Source organism: Haplochromis burtoni, unplaced genomic scaffold (assembly GCF_018398535.1).
Source record: "Haplochromis burtoni strain Fernald_Lab_line unplaced genomic scaffold, NCSU_Asbu1 Contig_6, whole genome shotgun sequence".
In the NCBI taxonomy this organism is placed as follows: domain Eukaryota; kingdom Metazoa; phylum Chordata; class Actinopteri; order Cichliformes; family Cichlidae; genus Haplochromis; species Haplochromis burtoni.
Genome location: NW_024582367.1, coordinates 376,597 through 395,711, shown reverse-complemented (window position 1 = coordinate 395,711; position 19,115 = coordinate 376,597). Strand labels below are relative to the sequence as shown.

Sequence of the window (19,115 nt, the reverse complement as noted above, 5' to 3'; positions counted from 1 at the left end):
AGAGGTCATCAATAATTTTAGTTCGTTTATGTTGTGTACAAGAATATCAGCTTTAGAAACCACAGCTGCCAGATAAATATAGTGCATTGAAAAAGTGCAAAATATCAATAAAATCAATAAAAAACTGATAATTTTTCCCAGTATGTTATCTTTTTAAAAATATTTCTGTAGTGTAGTTTCTGTAAAATACTCAAATTCAATGTATGGTTACAAAATATGAGAAAACATCTGTAAGACAATAATAATATCAACAATTGTATAATTTCACAGTGAAATTTCTCACTGAAATGTTGGAAGTTGACTGTAAATGTACACAGTTATGCTCCACCACTGTTCACAATGTGCACGTTTGCATCTATGTACACATTACAGTTTAACCTAAACCTCAAACATGTGAACTGTTGACAGTCAAGAAGGGAGGCGGTGCCTCTGTAATCTGTGTCGGCTATAAGAGGGACCACAAGCCCCGACTGGCCCTCACAGCAAGCCTAGCATAGAAGTCCACTCATCTGCTAGACGGATCGGCGCTGCGCTCACACCCACTCGTCTGGCTGTTCTTCACCCAAGCAGCCGGTGAGTAGACCATCATCACCGATCAGTGCTGATATTCAGACACCGTCGGTGAGAAACTTTGCTGCTCTTCCGCAGCTCTGTGTGTCTCAGTGAAGAACATGGGTGTTAACATTTTTTCCTTTATTAGGAGAAAATAATCCAGATAAAAGAGTTTAGAGCTCCAGAAATCGTCCCGCTTGGGTATAAAAAAGTAAACAGCAATTTCTGGTGTCGTTTGTAATGTGATTAAACATGACAGAGTAAATTAGTGCAGATGTTTCTGACCTCTGTTAATCAACAATTCTGCAATCTATAGACCGACGCTGTTTAACACTCAGTTATCAGTTATTTTTATAGTGTATCTAAAAACTACCTACAGTGCAAACTTACTCCAAACCTGGATATAACAACTTGTTGTTTCATGTACAAGTTCTTGCTTCATTTATTTATCTGACAGATACATTTATCAGCAACCTGGACAGAAAAAATATTTTAAAATGATCTCACAACAAGCACGTTCACTTCGGTTTGGCCTGTGTAAAGCTGTCAAAAAAGTTTCATTTTAAAACTGTGGCTCAACAAAAGCAGATCTCTGAGTGTGTATATGTGAGAATATTTAATCCACACATACTCTTTTCTTTGCTTTCTTTCTTTAATTTACTTTCTATATCTTAATTTTTTTTTTTTAATTGTCTAAAAATATTTACTTTTTTTTGGTTTAGTTTTTCTTAGTTTGTTTTGCCAGTTTTATTGTTTAAATACACAGGGTGTTTCTCCGGGCAAAATTCAGAATAGAAATTACAGTTGAAACACAAACATTTCCATTAAAGCCTCCTCAGACAGGCTGTGATGGCAACTTTGACCAAACTGGCAAAAACTAAAACTCAGGACGTTTGTTTGTTTGTTTGTTTGTTTGTTTGTTTGTTTGTTTTTGTTTTTGTTTTTGTTTTTGTTTTTGTTTTTGTTTTTGTTTTTGTTAGCATCGTGCGTTAGCTGTAATAACCTTGGTATAACCACATTAATGGTTAAGACCTGTTCAGGCTTGTCTGTGTCATTGGGACATGGTGAGCGGATTTAATCGTTTAGACCTTCAGTGCACAGCTCAGCGTTTCTGCAGTGGTGTCCTTGCTTTAACAAGATTACAAGTTCACAATCAGCTCAAAACAGAGAAGGAGAGCGCACTTATTAACTTGAGCCAGGGATTATGGGTAATTGGGTCATCCCAGCAGGACAAGCTGCAATGTGGTCCACCACATTCAGGTGCTGGGAAAAATGAGAGTGTAAGTCCTGGCAGGTGCTCATCAGATCAGTAATAGGATTATAGATGGTAATGTCAAACAGAGGTGACAGGAGCCGCCTGCTATCTGAGACAGGGTTAGAGAGTTTCAGATCATTCGCTGCTTGACACTAAAAGGATTTGCAGATAATAACCTAGTGAGAGTTTCTCTTTATTTCTGTGCTTTTAATTGCTTTTTTCCCTTTGTTTCCAAAAATAAAGACTTCACCACCAAGACTTCAGAGAGGTGTCTAACGCTAAAAGCCTGCACACACATCCTCATACATAACTGCTCAAAATGAATCTTGAGCCACCCAAAGCTGAGATCAAGTCGGCCACCCGTGTCAGCGGAGGCCCCGCCACCCCACGCAAGGGACCCCCCAAGTTCAAGCAGAGGCAGACTCGTCAGTTCAAGAGCAAGCCTCCAAAGAAGGGAATCCAGGGGTATGCTGTGAATACTTTTCTTCTTCGGGGTCTTGTTAAAAACCAAATAAATCAAATTAAGTGATTTGTAATTATTGCAATGTTCTTCTTTGCAGATTTGGAGATGATATCCCTGGGATGGAGGGCTTAGGCACAGGTAAGTGTATGCTACGGCTGAAACCATTGGCTTCAGTACTCTGCAGGGACCTAAACAAGTTCACATCTGTGCTGTCTTTTTGCAGACATCACTGTCATTTGCCCATGGGAGGCCTTCAATCACCTGGAGCTGCATGAGCTGGCCCAGTATGGTATCATCTGAGCCTTCCCACATCTCCCTGCAATCCCCTGAGGATTACAGACCACCTTCATGCACTTCAAACCATCTGCCTCAGGATCCATCTCCTATCTTTATGTGGAACTACTGAACCATTATGAACTGTAACCAACACAAAAAAATGGAAAAAGAGAAAAAAAGCCACACAAAAAAAACTCTTTCTCTTTTCTAACTCTGGATTCTTTCTGTGATTCTGCAGCTCACACACATCTGCTTATGTTTAGGATCTGTTCGTTTTAAATTCTCACCACTTCTCGCAGTAGACCTGCACCGTCGCCCGGCCGCTCTCCTCCTATCTTTCACTATCTCTGTCTCTCTCCTTCCTTTTTCTTCTGTCCTGTTGTCCTCGCGGACAAAAAACAAAACGAAACTTATGCAAGCAAGGCAGCCTCAATTTGAGTTTAAGTGACAGACCCGTGAAGTGGGTGGGTTCCCATTTCATGTGCTTCGGCGCCTCTCTCGCCATCTCAGAGGCTTTTTCCATCGATGCCGAACCTATAAAATTCTAAACCTGAATTCTGTAGAGAGCAGACACCAGTTGCTATTGCTGAGCGTAACATTTCGATGGGATAAGCGTTAATCAGATATCCCTCTTTTCCCTCTGTTTTGACCTTTAACTGCACCCATCTTCACCAGGATTGCACAAATCTTCACCCTCATGGTATCTGGAAGTCTTCTGTTAGTTGATGCATGTGAAGAACAACCTCTCACCTTATTTTCACAACACAAACTAAGAAATAAACTTTAATCCCACCTTAGCAGATTTTAAATGTTGAGGAAACCAGTTTCTTCCCTTCGACTACCAGGAGTGTGCGTGTCTCCATCATTTTCCACACTTTTGTTCTGTTAACATTATCCCTATTTGTATATACATCAGTGTATATGAATCTATGTATTGCATATTTAATACTTGTTTATTTCTAAAACTTGCACACAACACTACTGTGCCCTGTGTGTGTGTTTGTGTATTTGTGTTTTTAAGCTCATTATTTTTAGTCTCATGTAGAGTAGGTTGTACATTTTTCCTCACTGTCCATCATTCGGTCTTATGTTTATTTTATTTCAACTCTACAGTCCTCTCTATCACTGTCATCTTTTTGGCCCATACCCCAAACTTGTGTCTTTCAAAACATTAATCTAATCAAGACAATACTGACAAGCTTTGATGTAAAGCTGGTGGATGCACTGTAGTAGTGAAAAAGGTGGTGGAGGGATGAGTGGGATGGATGTTTCAGTACAGATCTGAAGAGATGTGTAGTGGAGCGTTGTCCTCTCTACAGGACGAGGGATAAAAATAAAGCATAAAAAGAGGAAAATAAAAAACAGTGTGTTATTTTTTCTATTCAGATTCTTTTGTGGTTACACTACACTAAAGCACATTTAAGTATTACTGTATTACCTGTATTCACATGTATCAATTTATATTTATGGTAGTGCAGATACAAGTAATAATTCTGCACATGCAGGACTGAGATGTGGACTTGAAAATATTTGAATCGACTGCTATAAATTTACTGGTAACAGGACTAAATGCACATTAAATCACAAAAAGCCATCCTGAGAATCCGAAATCCACATGAATATGAAGTCCAGAGGAGCAGAAAGACAAAAACAGACCCTTTTTATATAAAGCCCGGCATACAGATAAAATGCTGTGAAGTGACACTATTTACACAGAGTGGACACGGGTGAAAAGATGAGGATTGTGCTGGCAGTTACAAACAAAGAAGTGGAGAGAGGGGAAGAGAAAACTAACAGATCTGAGGTTACTGACAGGAAACTCTGGGAAAACATTAACATGATGCTAACATAAAAGGAAGAATGTCAATAAAAACAGTGACCCAGTTAACAAGAAGCCAGAACCCCAACATCCACTTTATATTTTACTTTATTGGTCAGCCTACTATTGTTATTATGTAGTGAATATACTTTATGTTTTAGAGGTTATTAGTGTATTTATTGGAAGAAAATGACGGCTAATGTAATTTCAATTGACATTTTGTAATGTGGAGTGGAGGAAGCAAAAAGAATGATTCGGGTAAAGTTTGACTTATGTGACTGTTTTGTTTTGCTCAATGTGCCTTATAATCCGGAAAATGCGGTAACTTCTACCTTCCTTTAGCATGTCCAGAAGTCCACCTTTTTATGCGATGTTTGGCATCGTCATCTGCCTTTGACGGTGCAAAATGTTTTGTCGACATTGTTATGTTTGTTGGGGAGAAAACTTACAAACATACTGCACAGAGCCACACTGCTAGCGATCGAAGATGTATGTAAATTTGACAAGCTGAACGCATTCTGTACTGGACTGGAGACATAGCACGAGATTGATTGACAATGGTCTACAGCCAATCAGGGCGCAGAAAACAATACGCTGGTTTTTTTTAAAAAGAGCACCAAAAAAAATCAGCAAAAACAGCGATTCTGCGAAAGGTGAACCGTGAGAGGGACCACTGCGATGCGCTTCTATCTCTTCCAGGTATTGGTTGGGTGCTGCTGCTTCGATTTAGGATGCTCGACATTGCATACACACTGATGTCCTGACAACCATTCACACTAAACTTTCTTTACTTTATTTAATTTGACAATTTAACAGCAACCTGAGACTGTGTGGCCTAAACTCAATGTAGAACCCCATTAAGAAGCTAACGTAGTGGGCTCTCTTCTTGAGGCCTTACTATGTGGGTATTTCAGAAGGAAAGATAATGTAATGCTTTGTAATGGCAGATGCTTTGTCCTGGGCACAGCTCATTTGGTGACAGTGGGAGGAAGAACTTGGTTTGAACAGGAAGAGCCCTCTGATACAGCCTGGCTCAGGGAAGGGGAGTTATAACTGCTCCTGAAGGTTATTCTTGTTTCATGTTTGGAGTAGAATAAAGGGCCATGCTCCAACTGATGTTTAACCAGTATTTTACTTCTCTTCACCAGCAAACACTGCGAAAAACCATGCATGCGCACCACAAAGCGCCATACTCAGATCCACCAGTAGGTGGCGACAACACAACATAGGAACCAGCTTAAACATCCAAATTTGAAAATTACAATCACCTTATAAACACATTCCAGTGCGACAGCTACAGGAGTCATCTGCTGTAAATGGCATGGGTGTGATAAGTAGGAGAAAAAACGTTTATACCACAAGTAATCTGATTAAATTAAATTCATTTTTCTAATCACTGCCAGGCTGAGCGGCACTGATTACCGTTGAGCAGACACTTGGATAGTGATAACATTTCTTTCCTCATGTTGATTTAACTGTTCTTACATTGTTTGACATGATATTCGCCTTAGCTTATGCAAATAATACACATAAAACATGAGTCTGTTCAAAGAATGGTGTTTTATTTTATTCACAGTTTTAGTGTGATTTATGTTTCTTTTTTTAACCTGAATGAGGTCACTATCTGTATTTGTCAGGGAAATGTACAGTATTGCAATATTTGCTTAAGAACCTGGGATTACATGAAAACAGTACAAAGACAAGTTATCAAATGTTAAGAAATTTTATTTGTGGACCTCAAGTCTACATCAGCTTCAGTCCATCAAGTCAAAGGAAATTAGAAACACAGTTGTCTTATACAAAATATTTATCAGGCAAATTCACCTTTAGAGCCATCATGAGTGGTTACATTGCATAGTAAAAAATAAATCTGGGAGCAATAATAAAAATCATAATACTGGTAAATAACAAAATGTGTATAAGGCTAAAGGAAGGAGTATTATACATTTTGATCAACACTGAAAGTACACTTTTTCTCGATATAACACTTTATTTTTAGCAATCGAGCTACACGTTCCTGCTGTTATTTGTTCTCCATCCAGCCTATTCTTATGTGCTTTCCTGTTATTAAAAGTAATAGTATTATTATTATATTTGATCTATATATTAACTAAATATGTAGTCCATCTATCGTGTAAGGAGCTTGAGAAAAAAAGTGTCTGGACTTCTTTAAGTTGCTTGAAGACGTTTCACCTCTCATCCGAGAAGCTTCTTCAGTTCTAAGGTCAAATACCTTTGACCTTAGAACTGAAGAAGCTTCTCGCAACTTAAAGAAGTCGAGACGCTTTTCTTTCCAAGGTCTTTAGAATATGATGACCTAGATGACTGAGAACCTTCACAGACAGTACATCCATCCTTTTTCTTAACCACTTATCAAATCGAATGTGACAAGGGGCTGAACCCAGTATTAATCTTATTTGTGTTACTAAATGGACTGCTCAAAAACATGAATTGACTACTATGAAGATGTCAATGGGAAAAAATCATAATGGCTATCTAATACTGATATGGACTGGAGTAATGAGATAGGAATGAAAGGCTGCCTCATTGTTTGAGGAAATGAAAATTATCTTAAGGGGCTTAATTCAAAGACACCTCAAAAATTATAGTGAAAAAAAAGATGCTACAGACTGGTCCATTTTGCCAAGGGCACCAGGGCACCAGTGTGGACCTGCCAATTCTGGTATTCGATGGCAACTGCCAACCAGGCACCACGGTGAGCATAGGGCCCAAGAGGACTTCAGGCCACCCTGATGAAGTCTGTTTCTGATGGTTTGTTTAGAGACATTCACACCAGTGTCCTGCTGAAGATCATTTTGTAGCTCTGGCAGTGCTCATCCTGTCCCTCCTTGCACAAAGGAGCAGAAACCAGTCCTGCTGATGGTTTAAGGACTTCCTACAGCCCTGTCCAGCTCTCCCAGAGTAACTGCCTGTCTCCTGGAATCTCAAACCTTATGACAATGGAAAGTATTGATGTGCCATCCTGGAGGAGTTGGACTACCTATGTAACCTCTGTAGGGTCCAGGAATCATCTGCTAAGTGTAGTGACACTGACCCTTACCAAATCCCAAAATAGTGAAAAAAAATTTGATAAAAGGAGGGGAAAAAGTCATTCCTGTTTTGGGGGTTGTCTCATCGCCCTCTTGGTGCACCTGTTGTTAATTTCATTAACACTGACTAATAACCCCCTCTGCTACTTGACTGACCGGGTTAATATCCCAGTGGTTTAACTGACTTGATTCTATACTCTGATTAAAAAGTATTTCTTTAACTTTTTGAGCAATGCATTCTTAACTTGTAAAAGTTGTTTCACTTCTACCATCACACGTGACTGGGGAGAATTTACTTCTTTCCATGGATGTTAACATTTTGTTAGCATCATCATTTACCTCGTCATTCTCTAGGATATTTCTCCCTTATGCATTTTTGTTTAAGCTTCAGAAGAGAGACAGTGGAATACAGTAGACCTGTCTGAGAGGTATCAACCTACACTCTCAGTTATCACGGCGCCATGAAGGAAATCCACTGCTCTGATCTGCACCAACACACTTTACAAATATTTTGGACAAAACCCTGTTACTTCACAGTTTCTATCGTGTGTGGACCCTCATGTGTCTTTTCAGGGTTCCCTGTCGTGAAAATGTTACGCCGCAGACATTACAGCCAAATGGTTTCTCTCCTGTGTGAACTGTCATGTGTGCTTTAAGGTGTGTCTTTCGCTTAAATTGTTTTCCGCAGTCATCACAACTAAACGGCTTTTCTCCTGTGTGGAGTCTAAGGTGTCTCTGCAGACATCCCTTTTGGCTAAATCTTTTACCACACTTATCACAACTAAATGGTTTCTCTCCTGTGTGGACTCTCATATGCGCTGTGAGATCACTATGTAGTCTAAACTTTTTATCACATCTACTGCAACCAAATGGTTTCTCTCCTGTGTGCACTGTCATATGCGCCTTCAGAATTCCCTGTTGGCTAAAACTTTTACCGCATTCATCACAGTGAAATGGTTTCTCTCCTGTGTGAATTGTCATGTGTGCCTTTAGAATTTTCTGATGACTGAATCTTTTACCACAGTCGTCACAGGTAAATGGTTTCTCCCCAGTGTGAGCTGCCATATGTATTTTGAGAGTGCATTGGTGTCTAAATCTTTTGCCACAATTATCACAACCAAAAGGTTTCTCTCCCGTGTGAATTCTCATGTGGATCTTAAGATGTGTTTTCTGGTTAAAGCGCTGTCCACAAAAATCACAACAGAAGGGTTTCTCTCCCGTGTGAATTCTCATGTGAGTGTTTAGATGTGTTTTTTGGTTGAACCTTTGTCCACAAACGTCACAGCCAAATGGTTTCTCTCCGGTGCATACTGCCACTGATGAATCATCATTTTGTGATACTGTAAAGCATTCCTTTTTAGCCAAACCAGAGGAAGACATTCTTCCCCTCTCTCCCTGAAGTGACTGTTTGCAAAGAAAAGTTTTATTACATTCAGATACTTTAGAACTGTCTTGTCCTTTGTCACTATTTACAACTAATTCAGGTGTCCTGGTTTCCTTCCAGTCACTGTCACTGTCTTCAGTGTCAGGTCCAGAGTCTGATAAAGGCTCCTGCCAATAATAGTCATCATCATCATCCTTAATACTGACTTCAGTCTCAGATAAGCTGGAAGCCTTTTCATCACCATTTGGATGTACATAAATATCTTGATCTGGACTTCTAGCTGATTCCGGTCCTCCACAGTCATCACCATCAGTTTCCATTTTTATTCCTTTAGCTGGGGGGGCATTTAAAGCCTCTGCTTCTCTGTTGCATTTAGTTTTTCTTTGAGAAGTTTGTGAATACTCTGATTTCTCATCACTGTCTTCATGTTTCACACTGACAGTATGGCCTGGAAACCTGGAGATATCCGCCACCTGCACCCCATTTAGCTGCTCTCCCACCTGACTGGTCCAGAGCTCCTCCTGCTCCTCTTTTATTTGGATGACCTCTGGGTCTTGTGGATCTGAGGTGGGGCTCCATTCAGGGGGAACCTCTTTAATTGCCAACAGTTGTGAGATATCTGCATGGAAAAATAACACAGACATGAGCATTATGAACAAAAAACTACAGCTGCAAAGGGAGAGATGCCAAACTGTGTTTCATTGTTCTGGTAACAGTGACAATAAAGATCTATCTATCTATCTATCTATCTATCTATCTATCTATCTATCTATCTATCTATCTATCTATCTATCTATCTATCTATCTATCTATCTATCTATCTATACTAGAGGTAATTAAAGTAAAACTGGTAAAAATGGTAGTGATAACGAAGTAAATGGAATGAAATTAATAACTAAAAAAATGTAGTTATAGTTATAAAGTTAATAACCAAGTCACACAGGAAGCTCATGTGTGACTGTGACGGTACATGACTGATATCTGATTTGACACTACTACCAGAACCACAAAAGAATGTGGCTGTTTTCTAATTTTACAATCTATCTGGAAAAGAATAAGACAAAATTGTTATTATAGCTATACAGAAGAAGAATTGCTTACTTAGTGCTAGGCAATTCCACGCATGCTATGACACTTCTGATTTCACTACACAAGCAAACAGAAAAAGGAGAGTTTAACTGGTTTATCAGTAATAAAAAGAATAACTGCTCACTTGAAGCACTGAGAAGCACACTGAGAGGTGATCTGTATCAACCTCATACATTGGTCAAATCATATGATGCAGAAAAAAAATGCAATGAAATGATAATCATAATCCATTAATAACTTTTTCAGCATGGCAAAAATCCCACAAAGGCTGGTGAGGTGCAGACATTTTTAGCACTAATAATTGCAGATTCAAATGAGCTACATCCAAGAATAGTAAAGAGGGGTGGAGAATGAAAAAAAGAGAGCAGAGACTCTCAGCAGTTAACAATCTATTAAAGATCATTAGGATCCCACATGAGGAATTGGAAAGTGTGGCTAGGAAGAAGAATGTCTGCAATGCCCCGGTGGATGGATGAATGATCTGCAGTGTGTGAGCTGCTGATGTTTTACAGACTTTGGCTTGTTTTCAGGTGATTACCAATGTCTGTTTTGGTGTGGATTAATTTCTAAATAAAGGCCCATGCAAGAAGAAATAATTTGAATTATAATACTAGTACTACAATATACTGTGAAACCACCAGGGTCCTAAAAGTGCAGTGGCACAACTTTTAGGTCACACCACCTAAAATTGGAAGAAAAAAAAAAAAAAAAAAAACAGTCAGCAGAAAACAGGAAATAAAAACCAGATTTTGTTCTGAGTGTTCACTCTTGAGTAATCCATCCACTCCAGCCTTCTCTCTCTCTGCCAGTTTTTTGTCTCTACAGCACTTCCAATATATTTCTGCTTTAACCTTTTGTTATGTTTTTTTTGTTTTTTTTAGAAGAACATGGTTTTGGTTAAAGACGTCTTTTGCAAATAAAAAAAATAGCAGTCTCTTATTTGTTCAGAAGTATATTTATGCCGCACACAAATATTTAAGATATGAAGCCAACTTTATTAGAGTCTTTATGGACGCTTAGAAGCAGACTGAATTTAGTCTGAGATTAAAGAGCTGCATTTAGTCTAAAAACATTCTTGCCTACAATATAAACACCAGGCCTGATTTATTTCTAGAAATATTGATCAATCATGAAATGTGAAGACTAACAAAACATATTTACAGATTCAAAGTCCTCACAGTCATACACCTGACACATCAGTGATACTAAGTTCTGATGTCTTCACCTTTGCTCCACAGAAAATGTCCTGTTGTATGGAGGTTAAACTATAAATGGAACATAAATAAGAGACTGCAGGTTTTTGATGTAAACATTCATAATCTATCGTGTCATACAGGGGCACACTTAAACAATTAAAGGCAGTATAATCTCAGTAGAACAAGTACATAAGTTCATACTTGTGAAATTCTTATATTTGTATTACACGCCTTATAACATATTAAAGGCACACTGACAGTTTGCAGTCAGGCATCCATTATGTTAGAGTCTCTTTGAGCTTTTAATTAAGTAAAAACATATCCCAAACTTTGGCTTGCACTGAGGCTGAACTACAAAATAACCCTGTTGTGTACCCACTGAAAACCGTCCGGGTGCTGCTCTGTACTGTTGCCGTTCAGTTCCGTCTTTTACAGCGTTTAAAAAAAAAGGAAAAATAAAGTGAAAAACTGTTTTTGGTATTTGTGAACATATTCCGCTTTACAGAAGCTTTTTATGTGAATCTTCTTCTTTACTAAGCCCTAACGTCCGCCTTTTCACCAGTAGAAACACTCCACATTAAATCTGTGATGATCCTTACCATCTGTCTGCTTTACATCCAGCTGCTGATGGACTCCCAGCGGTTTACTGTCCGGGTTGTCTTTAAAACGAACACTTTCAGTGTCGTGCTGCTGACAATATTCCTCTTCGTTCATAGTGTCCGCATTTGTTCTGTTCTTTAAAATAAACTGGAGGCTCATTTGAGATGAACCAGGCCTGCGCAGGACCGATCACCTCCGCTCACAGTTAAAGAAGCGCTGGCTTCATTTTCTGTCCTGCTTCTACATCCGTGGATGTATTATATAAGAGCGTGATGCAGATTCCAACAGGGAATCCACTCTCCTGAATCCTTTTGTTAAAAGATTTGTTGCCGTCTCCGCTAGTTTTTGAGCAGGCATCGGCACGGACACCTTTAGTCTCCGTCACCATAGTAACTACAGGCCTTGCAGCAGCAGCAGTAAACACTTACACCACATAAACGTACATGTCAAAGGCAAATATTAAAAGATAAATATATGTTTTAAATATATCATATTACTAGGAAAAATAAGTATTGTAAAAAATAATATTATATATTAAATAAATAATAAAGAAACAAAATAAATTCTAATATTATAAATACTGTAAAATAATAGTTAAATTCATTTTTTATTGTGTTTTTTAGTTGTATTAATTTTTAAGTAAAAAAAGATCACAAATGTTAAATGTTTAGCTATGAACAAATTACATATTTACAATCATGTTGTTTGCAGCATTTGTGAAATTTTTCAGTTTTTATAGACATATTCAAAATTTTAGTCACTCAATACAAAAATGTTATTCCTGGTAGAAGTTTGAATTAACAGGATTAAAAGGAAGTCGCTTGATTGCATTTGTGAACGTCTTCAGGAACGGACAGATCGTTTTATTTTTAGCAATGATACAGCTATTAAAGCTTCGGGGTTTTAATTAAGAGTTTAAAATAATATATTAACATAGGCCCTATCCAATCTATTTATTTCCCATTTATTCTTTCCAATCTTGCCATTTATTTTTTATTAGTTCTAATTAGTAGCCCAACTAATGAGGATTTACGTACTTTTAACTTAACAGCTGAAACAACTTGGACATCTGTGATCCAAACAGTTCTTACTCTTTCCATTCATGTCTATAGAGCAAAACTAGTTTCCTTCCGTTACAGTAAAATCAGGCCGATGTGATATTTCTGCCACTAATTTTAATTTGTGTGCTGTATCAGTCTCCATTATTTCCATAAACATTATCCACTGATTAACACTGATCAAAATGTGACTTGTTTTTTTATTAATCCGACTAATCAGTTCTTTTCTCCATATATGTTTTATTGGAAGCCACAACCTCCCCTGTTGTTCAGGCAGATGTCGCCCTCTGCTGGCCTGCTAAAAGAAAAGCATGTGTCTTGTACATTTTCTGAAAGTACTACTCATACCAATTCATATGTATCCTACCATGAATAAGAGGGGTGTGGCTGTCCTCTGACGTTTTCCGTTTTTGAATTAATTTATCATCCAAAAACAGAGAAAGAAAAACAGTGTATATGCTGTTCTTTACATAAAATATCTCATTTGAAAATCTGAGAAACTCTTACTTCACCGTTTGCCTCTGTAAAGGTAACGGTCCTTATTTCTCCATTCACCATGTACACACACAGTGGCTGGAAACAACACCTTTTCTGTCACTTCCTTTTATTTCTGGTTTTATTTACCAAAAGATTTCACAACAGTACAAAATAGACACATCTATATTTATGATATTTATCCTCATTGTTTTCAGAAAGGCATCTTCTGATATACAGCACATTGGTAGCTACAGATTGGTGGACTAAGAGGACGTCTATTTAACTTAGGAATTGTTCAAAATCAATATTTTACTGGGTAGGCCTTGCAAATTCCATGCATCTATTTTTTCTCCCTTTACACATGTCAGGGTCATGGGGGTAGCAGCCTTAGCAGTGATGCTCAGACCTCCTCCAGTTCATCTGGGGGACACCGAGGTGTTCCCAAGCCAGCTGGGAGAGTCCCTCAGCTGGCATCCTCCAGTGGGATGTGCCTGAAGCGCTCACCTAGGAGGCATCCCAGTCAGATGGTGAACCACCTCACTGACTCCTCGCAGAAATTAGTTCCTTTTCTGGATAAATGTTTTTATCATTGTACTTATTTTCATTGAAAATAAATACTGCCAATCATGAGAAAAGAGGATAAATTGCTTTCATTTACATATCTTAATGGCTCCTCAGCAAAGGTTTCCTCCACACAGTGAAATTAAATTTCCAAATTAATTTCAGTCAGATGTTATTTCTAATCAGTTGCATTCCACTCAAGCTTCAAATACAATGAAGCTGATAAAAGCAAGGTATGTGCTTGACTTTGACAATTAAATATCAAATATTGTACCTGAGCACATTTGACCTCCACAGCCCAGCTTGGTTGACTAAACACAAACCCAACCAACCCAAGGAGGGGCATACTCACTGAGAGCACATCCTGAGCACTCTGAAGTACTTTTCAGTGTAAAAACAGACACACAAAGACTTGTTTTTTCTTTCTTAATTCCTTATTTATTGCACGCAGGCAAGTAAAAGACTTCAAATATATATATAAAATAAATCAATGTAAGACAATTAATTGTTGCATTCAGTGTTTCTTCATATTTCAACTGAGAAGGATTTTCATCCGAGTATTAAAAACAATGCTTAGAATTACATTTATGTTAAGTTGTCCAGTTTTGAGCCTCTGAAAATAGGGCACAAGTATAAAATGGTGATGATTCCTGAACGTTTTTTTGTACAACCTCTTGAATTAAAGGTGAAAGTCAACCTCCAATCGCATATCGATTGATTTAAAATCCACTGTGCTGGTGTACAAAGACATCTTCTACTATCCAAATATTTATGGACACAGCTGTACATGACTCCGGACGGTACAAAGGGCTTTCATTTACTTTTGTAAAGCAAATCTCTGATTTATACATGTACTTTCTCATGAAAGCAACATTAACAGAAGCTTGATTCAGATTTACTGCCAAAACACTTTTTAAACAACACTCCATTAACTGCAGTTTCTGCAAAGCAACTTCTTAAAAGCTGACTTGACAATTCAATACATTTGTAGGACTCATCAAAATCAGATTGAAGGCATTTAAAAAACTTAAAATATTTAAAAACTCTGTGTGGTCCTTACCAAGGCACTTGGGTAATGTATCCTTCACAATGAACCCTGAAATAATGCAGCTTCTAACACTTGTGAAGCGTCATGTGAGCCTTAAATCGTGTCTTTCGATTGAAGGTTTTTCCACAAACATCACAGCCAAACGGTCTCTCTCCTGTGTGGATCGTAACGTGACTCTTCAGATACTCCTGCCGGTAGAACCGTTTTCCACAAAAATCGCACCCGAACGGTTTTTCTCCAGTGTGCCGTCTGGTGTGCTCATCAAAATGCTTCTTCTGGCTGAAGCTGCTGGCACAGAAGTTACACTGATAAGGTTTCTCTCCAGTGTGGATTCTGATGTGTGCCTTGAGATGAGTCTGTTGGCTAAATTGCTTTCCACAAAACTTACACCCAAACGGTTTTTCCCCTGTGTGAGTTCTCATGTGTGTCCTCAGAACACCCTGCTGTCTATACTTTTTACCGCAGACGTCGCAGCTGAATGGTTTCTCCCCCGTGTGCACTCTCAGGTGACTCCGCAAGTTCCCCTCCTGTGCAAACCTCTCACCACAGACGTCACAACCAAAGGGTCTTTCTCCCGTGTGGGTCCTCATGTGTGTTTTAACGTGCATTTTGCGAGTGAACTTTTTACCACAAATATCACAGCTGAACGGCTTCTTTTGTGGGTAGAGTCTTATGTAAGGCTGCTGCGTAAACCTTTCAGTGTTAACACTGTTAGGAAAGTGAGGCACAGGCGTCTCCTTCTGATCTCCATCGCTGGTTTTTGTTTCAGGTCCAGGAGAGGATAACGGTTCCTGCCAATCATCATCGCCGTCACTGATGTCAGTTTCAGAAGAATCAGAAGCGTTTCCATTTGCTTTCAGCTCTGCACAAATCTTTAGATTTGGGTTTCCAGCTGGTTCTGCTCCTGGATAGTCCTCTCCATCAGTTTCTGCTTTTATCCGATTAGTCTCTCTGTTGTAGTCATGTTGGTTCTGGTGGAGATCTGAAGTCTGAGTTTTCTCATCATCATCATTTTCAGTCTTCACAGTGGCAACAGCGAATGAGAACCTGGTGTTATCAGCTTCCTCCGACCCGTTAAGATGCTCTCCCCCCACACTGGTCAGGAGTTCTTCCTGTTCCTCCTTTATTTGGAGGATCTCCTGGTGCTGATGGTCCACACCGAAGCTCCAGTCAAAGGGAATTTCTTCTTTAATCACCAAAACCTTCTGGACATCAGGTGGCAATACTGAAACACACAGACATGGACAGTTGTGTAATTAACTGAATTATTTTAAAGGAAACTAACTTTTTGCTCCTCAATTTAAAAGGACATTCTTTTTTTTTCCTGCTACTCCTTTATTTCCCGAAGGGTCTCCACAGTGGAGTTTGCAGTTTATCTGGGTTTTGGTAAAAGTACTAAGAGCACACTAGTTGGTGCTCTAAGGTTTGTCTCCTTCCAGCCTCAAGATGGGGATCTTTCACATGACAGCCAAACCACTACATCATGAAGCCATGGGTGCATGAGACACACATGGTGGAAATTAAGCTATTAAGAAACATGCAGTTTTACAAATACTGGAATAAATATTAGAGGCAGTGGATGCTGCTTATAACCAAAAGTATAAATGTTTCAAAAATGTATTTCGGGAAAGTAAGAGAGAACATCATCATAAGCAAACTGATAACAGTATTGCAGTTTTCCTATTAAAAAGTAATAATTAGGCGTGAAGCATGTGGTTAGCTGTCGTGGTATGACTTACATTTCTACAGCTCAACAAGTAAATATTTAGAGCTAATCCTTCCGTCAGCCAAGATGTTAAAATCAAATCAAAAACATAACACACAGCTACGTTTAGCTTTGGGCTAAAATATCACATCTGTAAAGGTAAATCATGGTTTGGGGTAAAGCTATTAATTATGTTTTGTTCTCAGATTTAAAACGTCCACAAAAATAGACATAGAATTTGGAGCTGCATATAGAGATGTTGAAAAAAGTCAGCTTACGGGATACAGGGTTTGTCTCTGCAGTGGGATGTGGTTTGTGGCTCAGCTGCAGAGGAGGGATGGAGCAGTGGGTTCAGGGGACAGAGCCAGGGAAGGCTGGCTGGCACAGCTGTTATCCATCACACTAACCACGCCTACCCCAGTTCAGCATTATTATTTAAGTAATTAAAGCACAAACGCTGCCTTGAACTACACTTGTGTGCACCCTTTAAACAGTCCGGGTGCAACACCGAACCCTCCCACTGACTTTCGCTCTTTTTAATCCGTAAATGTCATTAATAACTATTAACAACAACTATCATTACCAAAGTCGCTTGACTGCATTTGTGAACGTCTTCAGGTTAAGACATAAAAGGAAGCTCCGTTCCTACGTGAACAGTTCATCGACCCCCTAAAACGAGCTACCAGCCGCTAAGCAGCCGTTTCCTGTCCGATAAACTCTCCACGTTAAATCTGATTATTCTCACCAGCAGTTTGGTTTACACCTTCTTTGTCCTGTTGAAGGACTGCGTGGAATTTCATTTCCGGGTTTTTCTCAGAAAGAAGACTTTCGTGGTTCTGTTGTTGAAGATATTCCACTGTGTTCATGGTGCCCGCTGCGTATTTGATCCTTTTTTCCAAAAGAAACTTGGAACGAGCGACGCATGCGCAGATTATCTCGCAGTTCAGTCCGTGCAGTCACGCCACTGGCTTCCCTTCATTGGCTTCCTGTTAAATCCAGAATTCAAAATCCTGCTCCTCACATACAAGCAATGTTCCCTCTAAGTCCCCTCTAGTTAGTGTGTAGTTAGTGTGTAGTTAGTGTGTAGTGTAGTCAATAGTTTTGTTGTGTGCCTCAGAACAATGAGGCGACTGCTGAGTGTTACAGGTGTTACAGCAGTGATACATCTGCTGCTGTCAGGCCTGCAGGTATCAGGCTGCTGTTCTCCTTCATCTCATAGTGGACAGAAATTATTTTTGGAGTGGCACAAATAATTTGTGTGGCATCAGATTTGATGCAGAACAGCTGATTGTTCTGTAAATAGTTTGAAATGTTTATTAAAAAAACGCCTTGGCTGCATTTTTAGGTAAACAGCTGCAAAAAATGTTGTTTGCATAAATCAGTTACTTTTTTGAAGAAGTAACTATATAATTAATTGCCCAACATTGGTCATTATTTACTGTATTTTGCAGACAGAGTTACAGACTCTCTCCCAGACCACAGACTCATAATACAGTCAGAGTTTTATATAAAAAAATAAATAAAGTTGTGTTTTCAAAACTGGAGTTCAAGTTATTTTTCCTTCCAATAGTGTTAACATGCTACACAGGTCATGAACAAGGTTTTTTTTTTAAATTTTCATTGTAAGTGGGCTAAAGCAGTTAATTAAAAGTCGTCTAACATAAATGTAAATGCTGTAATTTGATTATTTTAATAAACCATGTAACTTGGATGGATTCGATGCTGGCGTGACCACAGTGCACACGTCTGCTGTTGCTCACAGTGGTCCAAGGGACGCTCAGGGAGTTTGTGTGTTCGCTCAGACACGTGAAAAATTAGCTGGCTTATCTTAATGACCTTGTAGTACCATATCACCCCATTAGAGGACTTCACTCTCACACTGCAGGTTTACTGTGTTCCTAGAGTATTTAAAAGTAGAATGAGAGGCAGAGCCTTCAGTTTTCAAACTCCATCTCTTCCCATCTCAAACACAGAAAACATGCAAGTTTACACGAAGTCTTACAGATTCGTGACGCACATACACGCCATTTCTGTGTTTCAGAAATGTTCTGAGAGGTGTCAGTGGCTTAAGTTCATCTGGACTCGACTATTTCAACAGTCTTTCTTCAGGTGTGAGTCTGTCACTGTTCACTCAACTATAGATGGTTCAAAAAACACAGTTATTATCTGGAACATGGAAGCAAGACCACATATCTCCTGCACTGGCTGCCAATCAGCTTCTGAAATTATTTTACTGATTCTTTTAAGGGTTGCACAGTTTAGCACCTTCTTACCTGTCTGACCTTTTCACTAGATCACCAAGGTCTGCAGATGCTGTGCATTAAAATACTGTGACTGCTGACTTTAACTAATTTAATGTATGTACATGTAAATCTTCTGTATTTGTGGTGTGTAAAGATTGTAAACAGTGGTGCGTAAAATGTACTTGATTGATATACATTAAAATGATACCACATTTTCCTTAATGACTAAATAAACCCATTTCAGCTACTCAGATTTGTTGCTTCCTGTTGACTGAGGGTGAAGGATCATTGTTGAGTGTGTGAAACAAACTGCCTTTCACATCAGGACAACATTGGACA

General features: G+C 38.9%; 3 protein-coding genes across 3 annotated transcripts; 1 reads left to right on the top strand and 2 right to left on the bottom strand.

Annotated features, from left to right (window-relative positions):
* The first annotated feature begins 457 nt into the window (after nt 1–457).
* On the top strand, nt 458–3,908 carry pde6gb (phosphodiesterase 6G, cGMP-specific, rod, gamma, paralog b). The gene is made up of 4 exons (XM_005913834.2): nt 458–573; nt 2,051–2,272; nt 2,368–2,408; nt 2,494–3,908. The coding sequence occupies exons 2-4, from the start codon at nt 2,127–2,129 to the stop codon at nt 2,568–2,570; spliced, it is 264 nt and encodes an 87-aa protein (XP_005913896.1). The 5' UTR covers nt 458–573; nt 2,051–2,126; the 3' UTR covers nt 2,571–3,908.
* Nucleotides 3,909–7,433: 3,525 nt separating this feature from the next.
* LOC102297841 (gastrula zinc finger protein XlCGF57.1) lies at nt 7,434–12,065 on the bottom strand. The gene is made up of 2 exons (XM_005913836.3): nt 11,684–12,065; nt 7,434–9,418 (listed from the first exon to the last, which is right to left on the bottom strand). Exons 1-2 carry the CDS (start codon nt 11,841–11,843, stop codon nt 7,956–7,958), a joined length of 1,623 nt encoding a protein of 540 aa, XP_005913898.1. The 5' UTR covers nt 11,844–12,065; the 3' UTR covers nt 7,434–7,955.
* A 1,250-nt stretch (nt 12,066–13,315) lies between these two features.
* On the bottom strand, nt 13,316–17,526 carry LOC102297535 (zinc finger protein 235). Its single transcript, XM_014336257.2, has 2 exons — nt 17,279–17,526; nt 13,316–16,053 (listed from the first exon to the last, which is right to left on the bottom strand). Exons 1-2 carry the CDS (start codon nt 17,397–17,399, stop codon nt 14,894–14,896), a joined length of 1,281 nt encoding a protein of 426 aa, XP_014191743.1. The 5' UTR covers nt 17,400–17,526; the 3' UTR covers nt 13,316–14,893.
* Nucleotides 17,527–19,115: the final 1,589 nt, after the last annotated feature.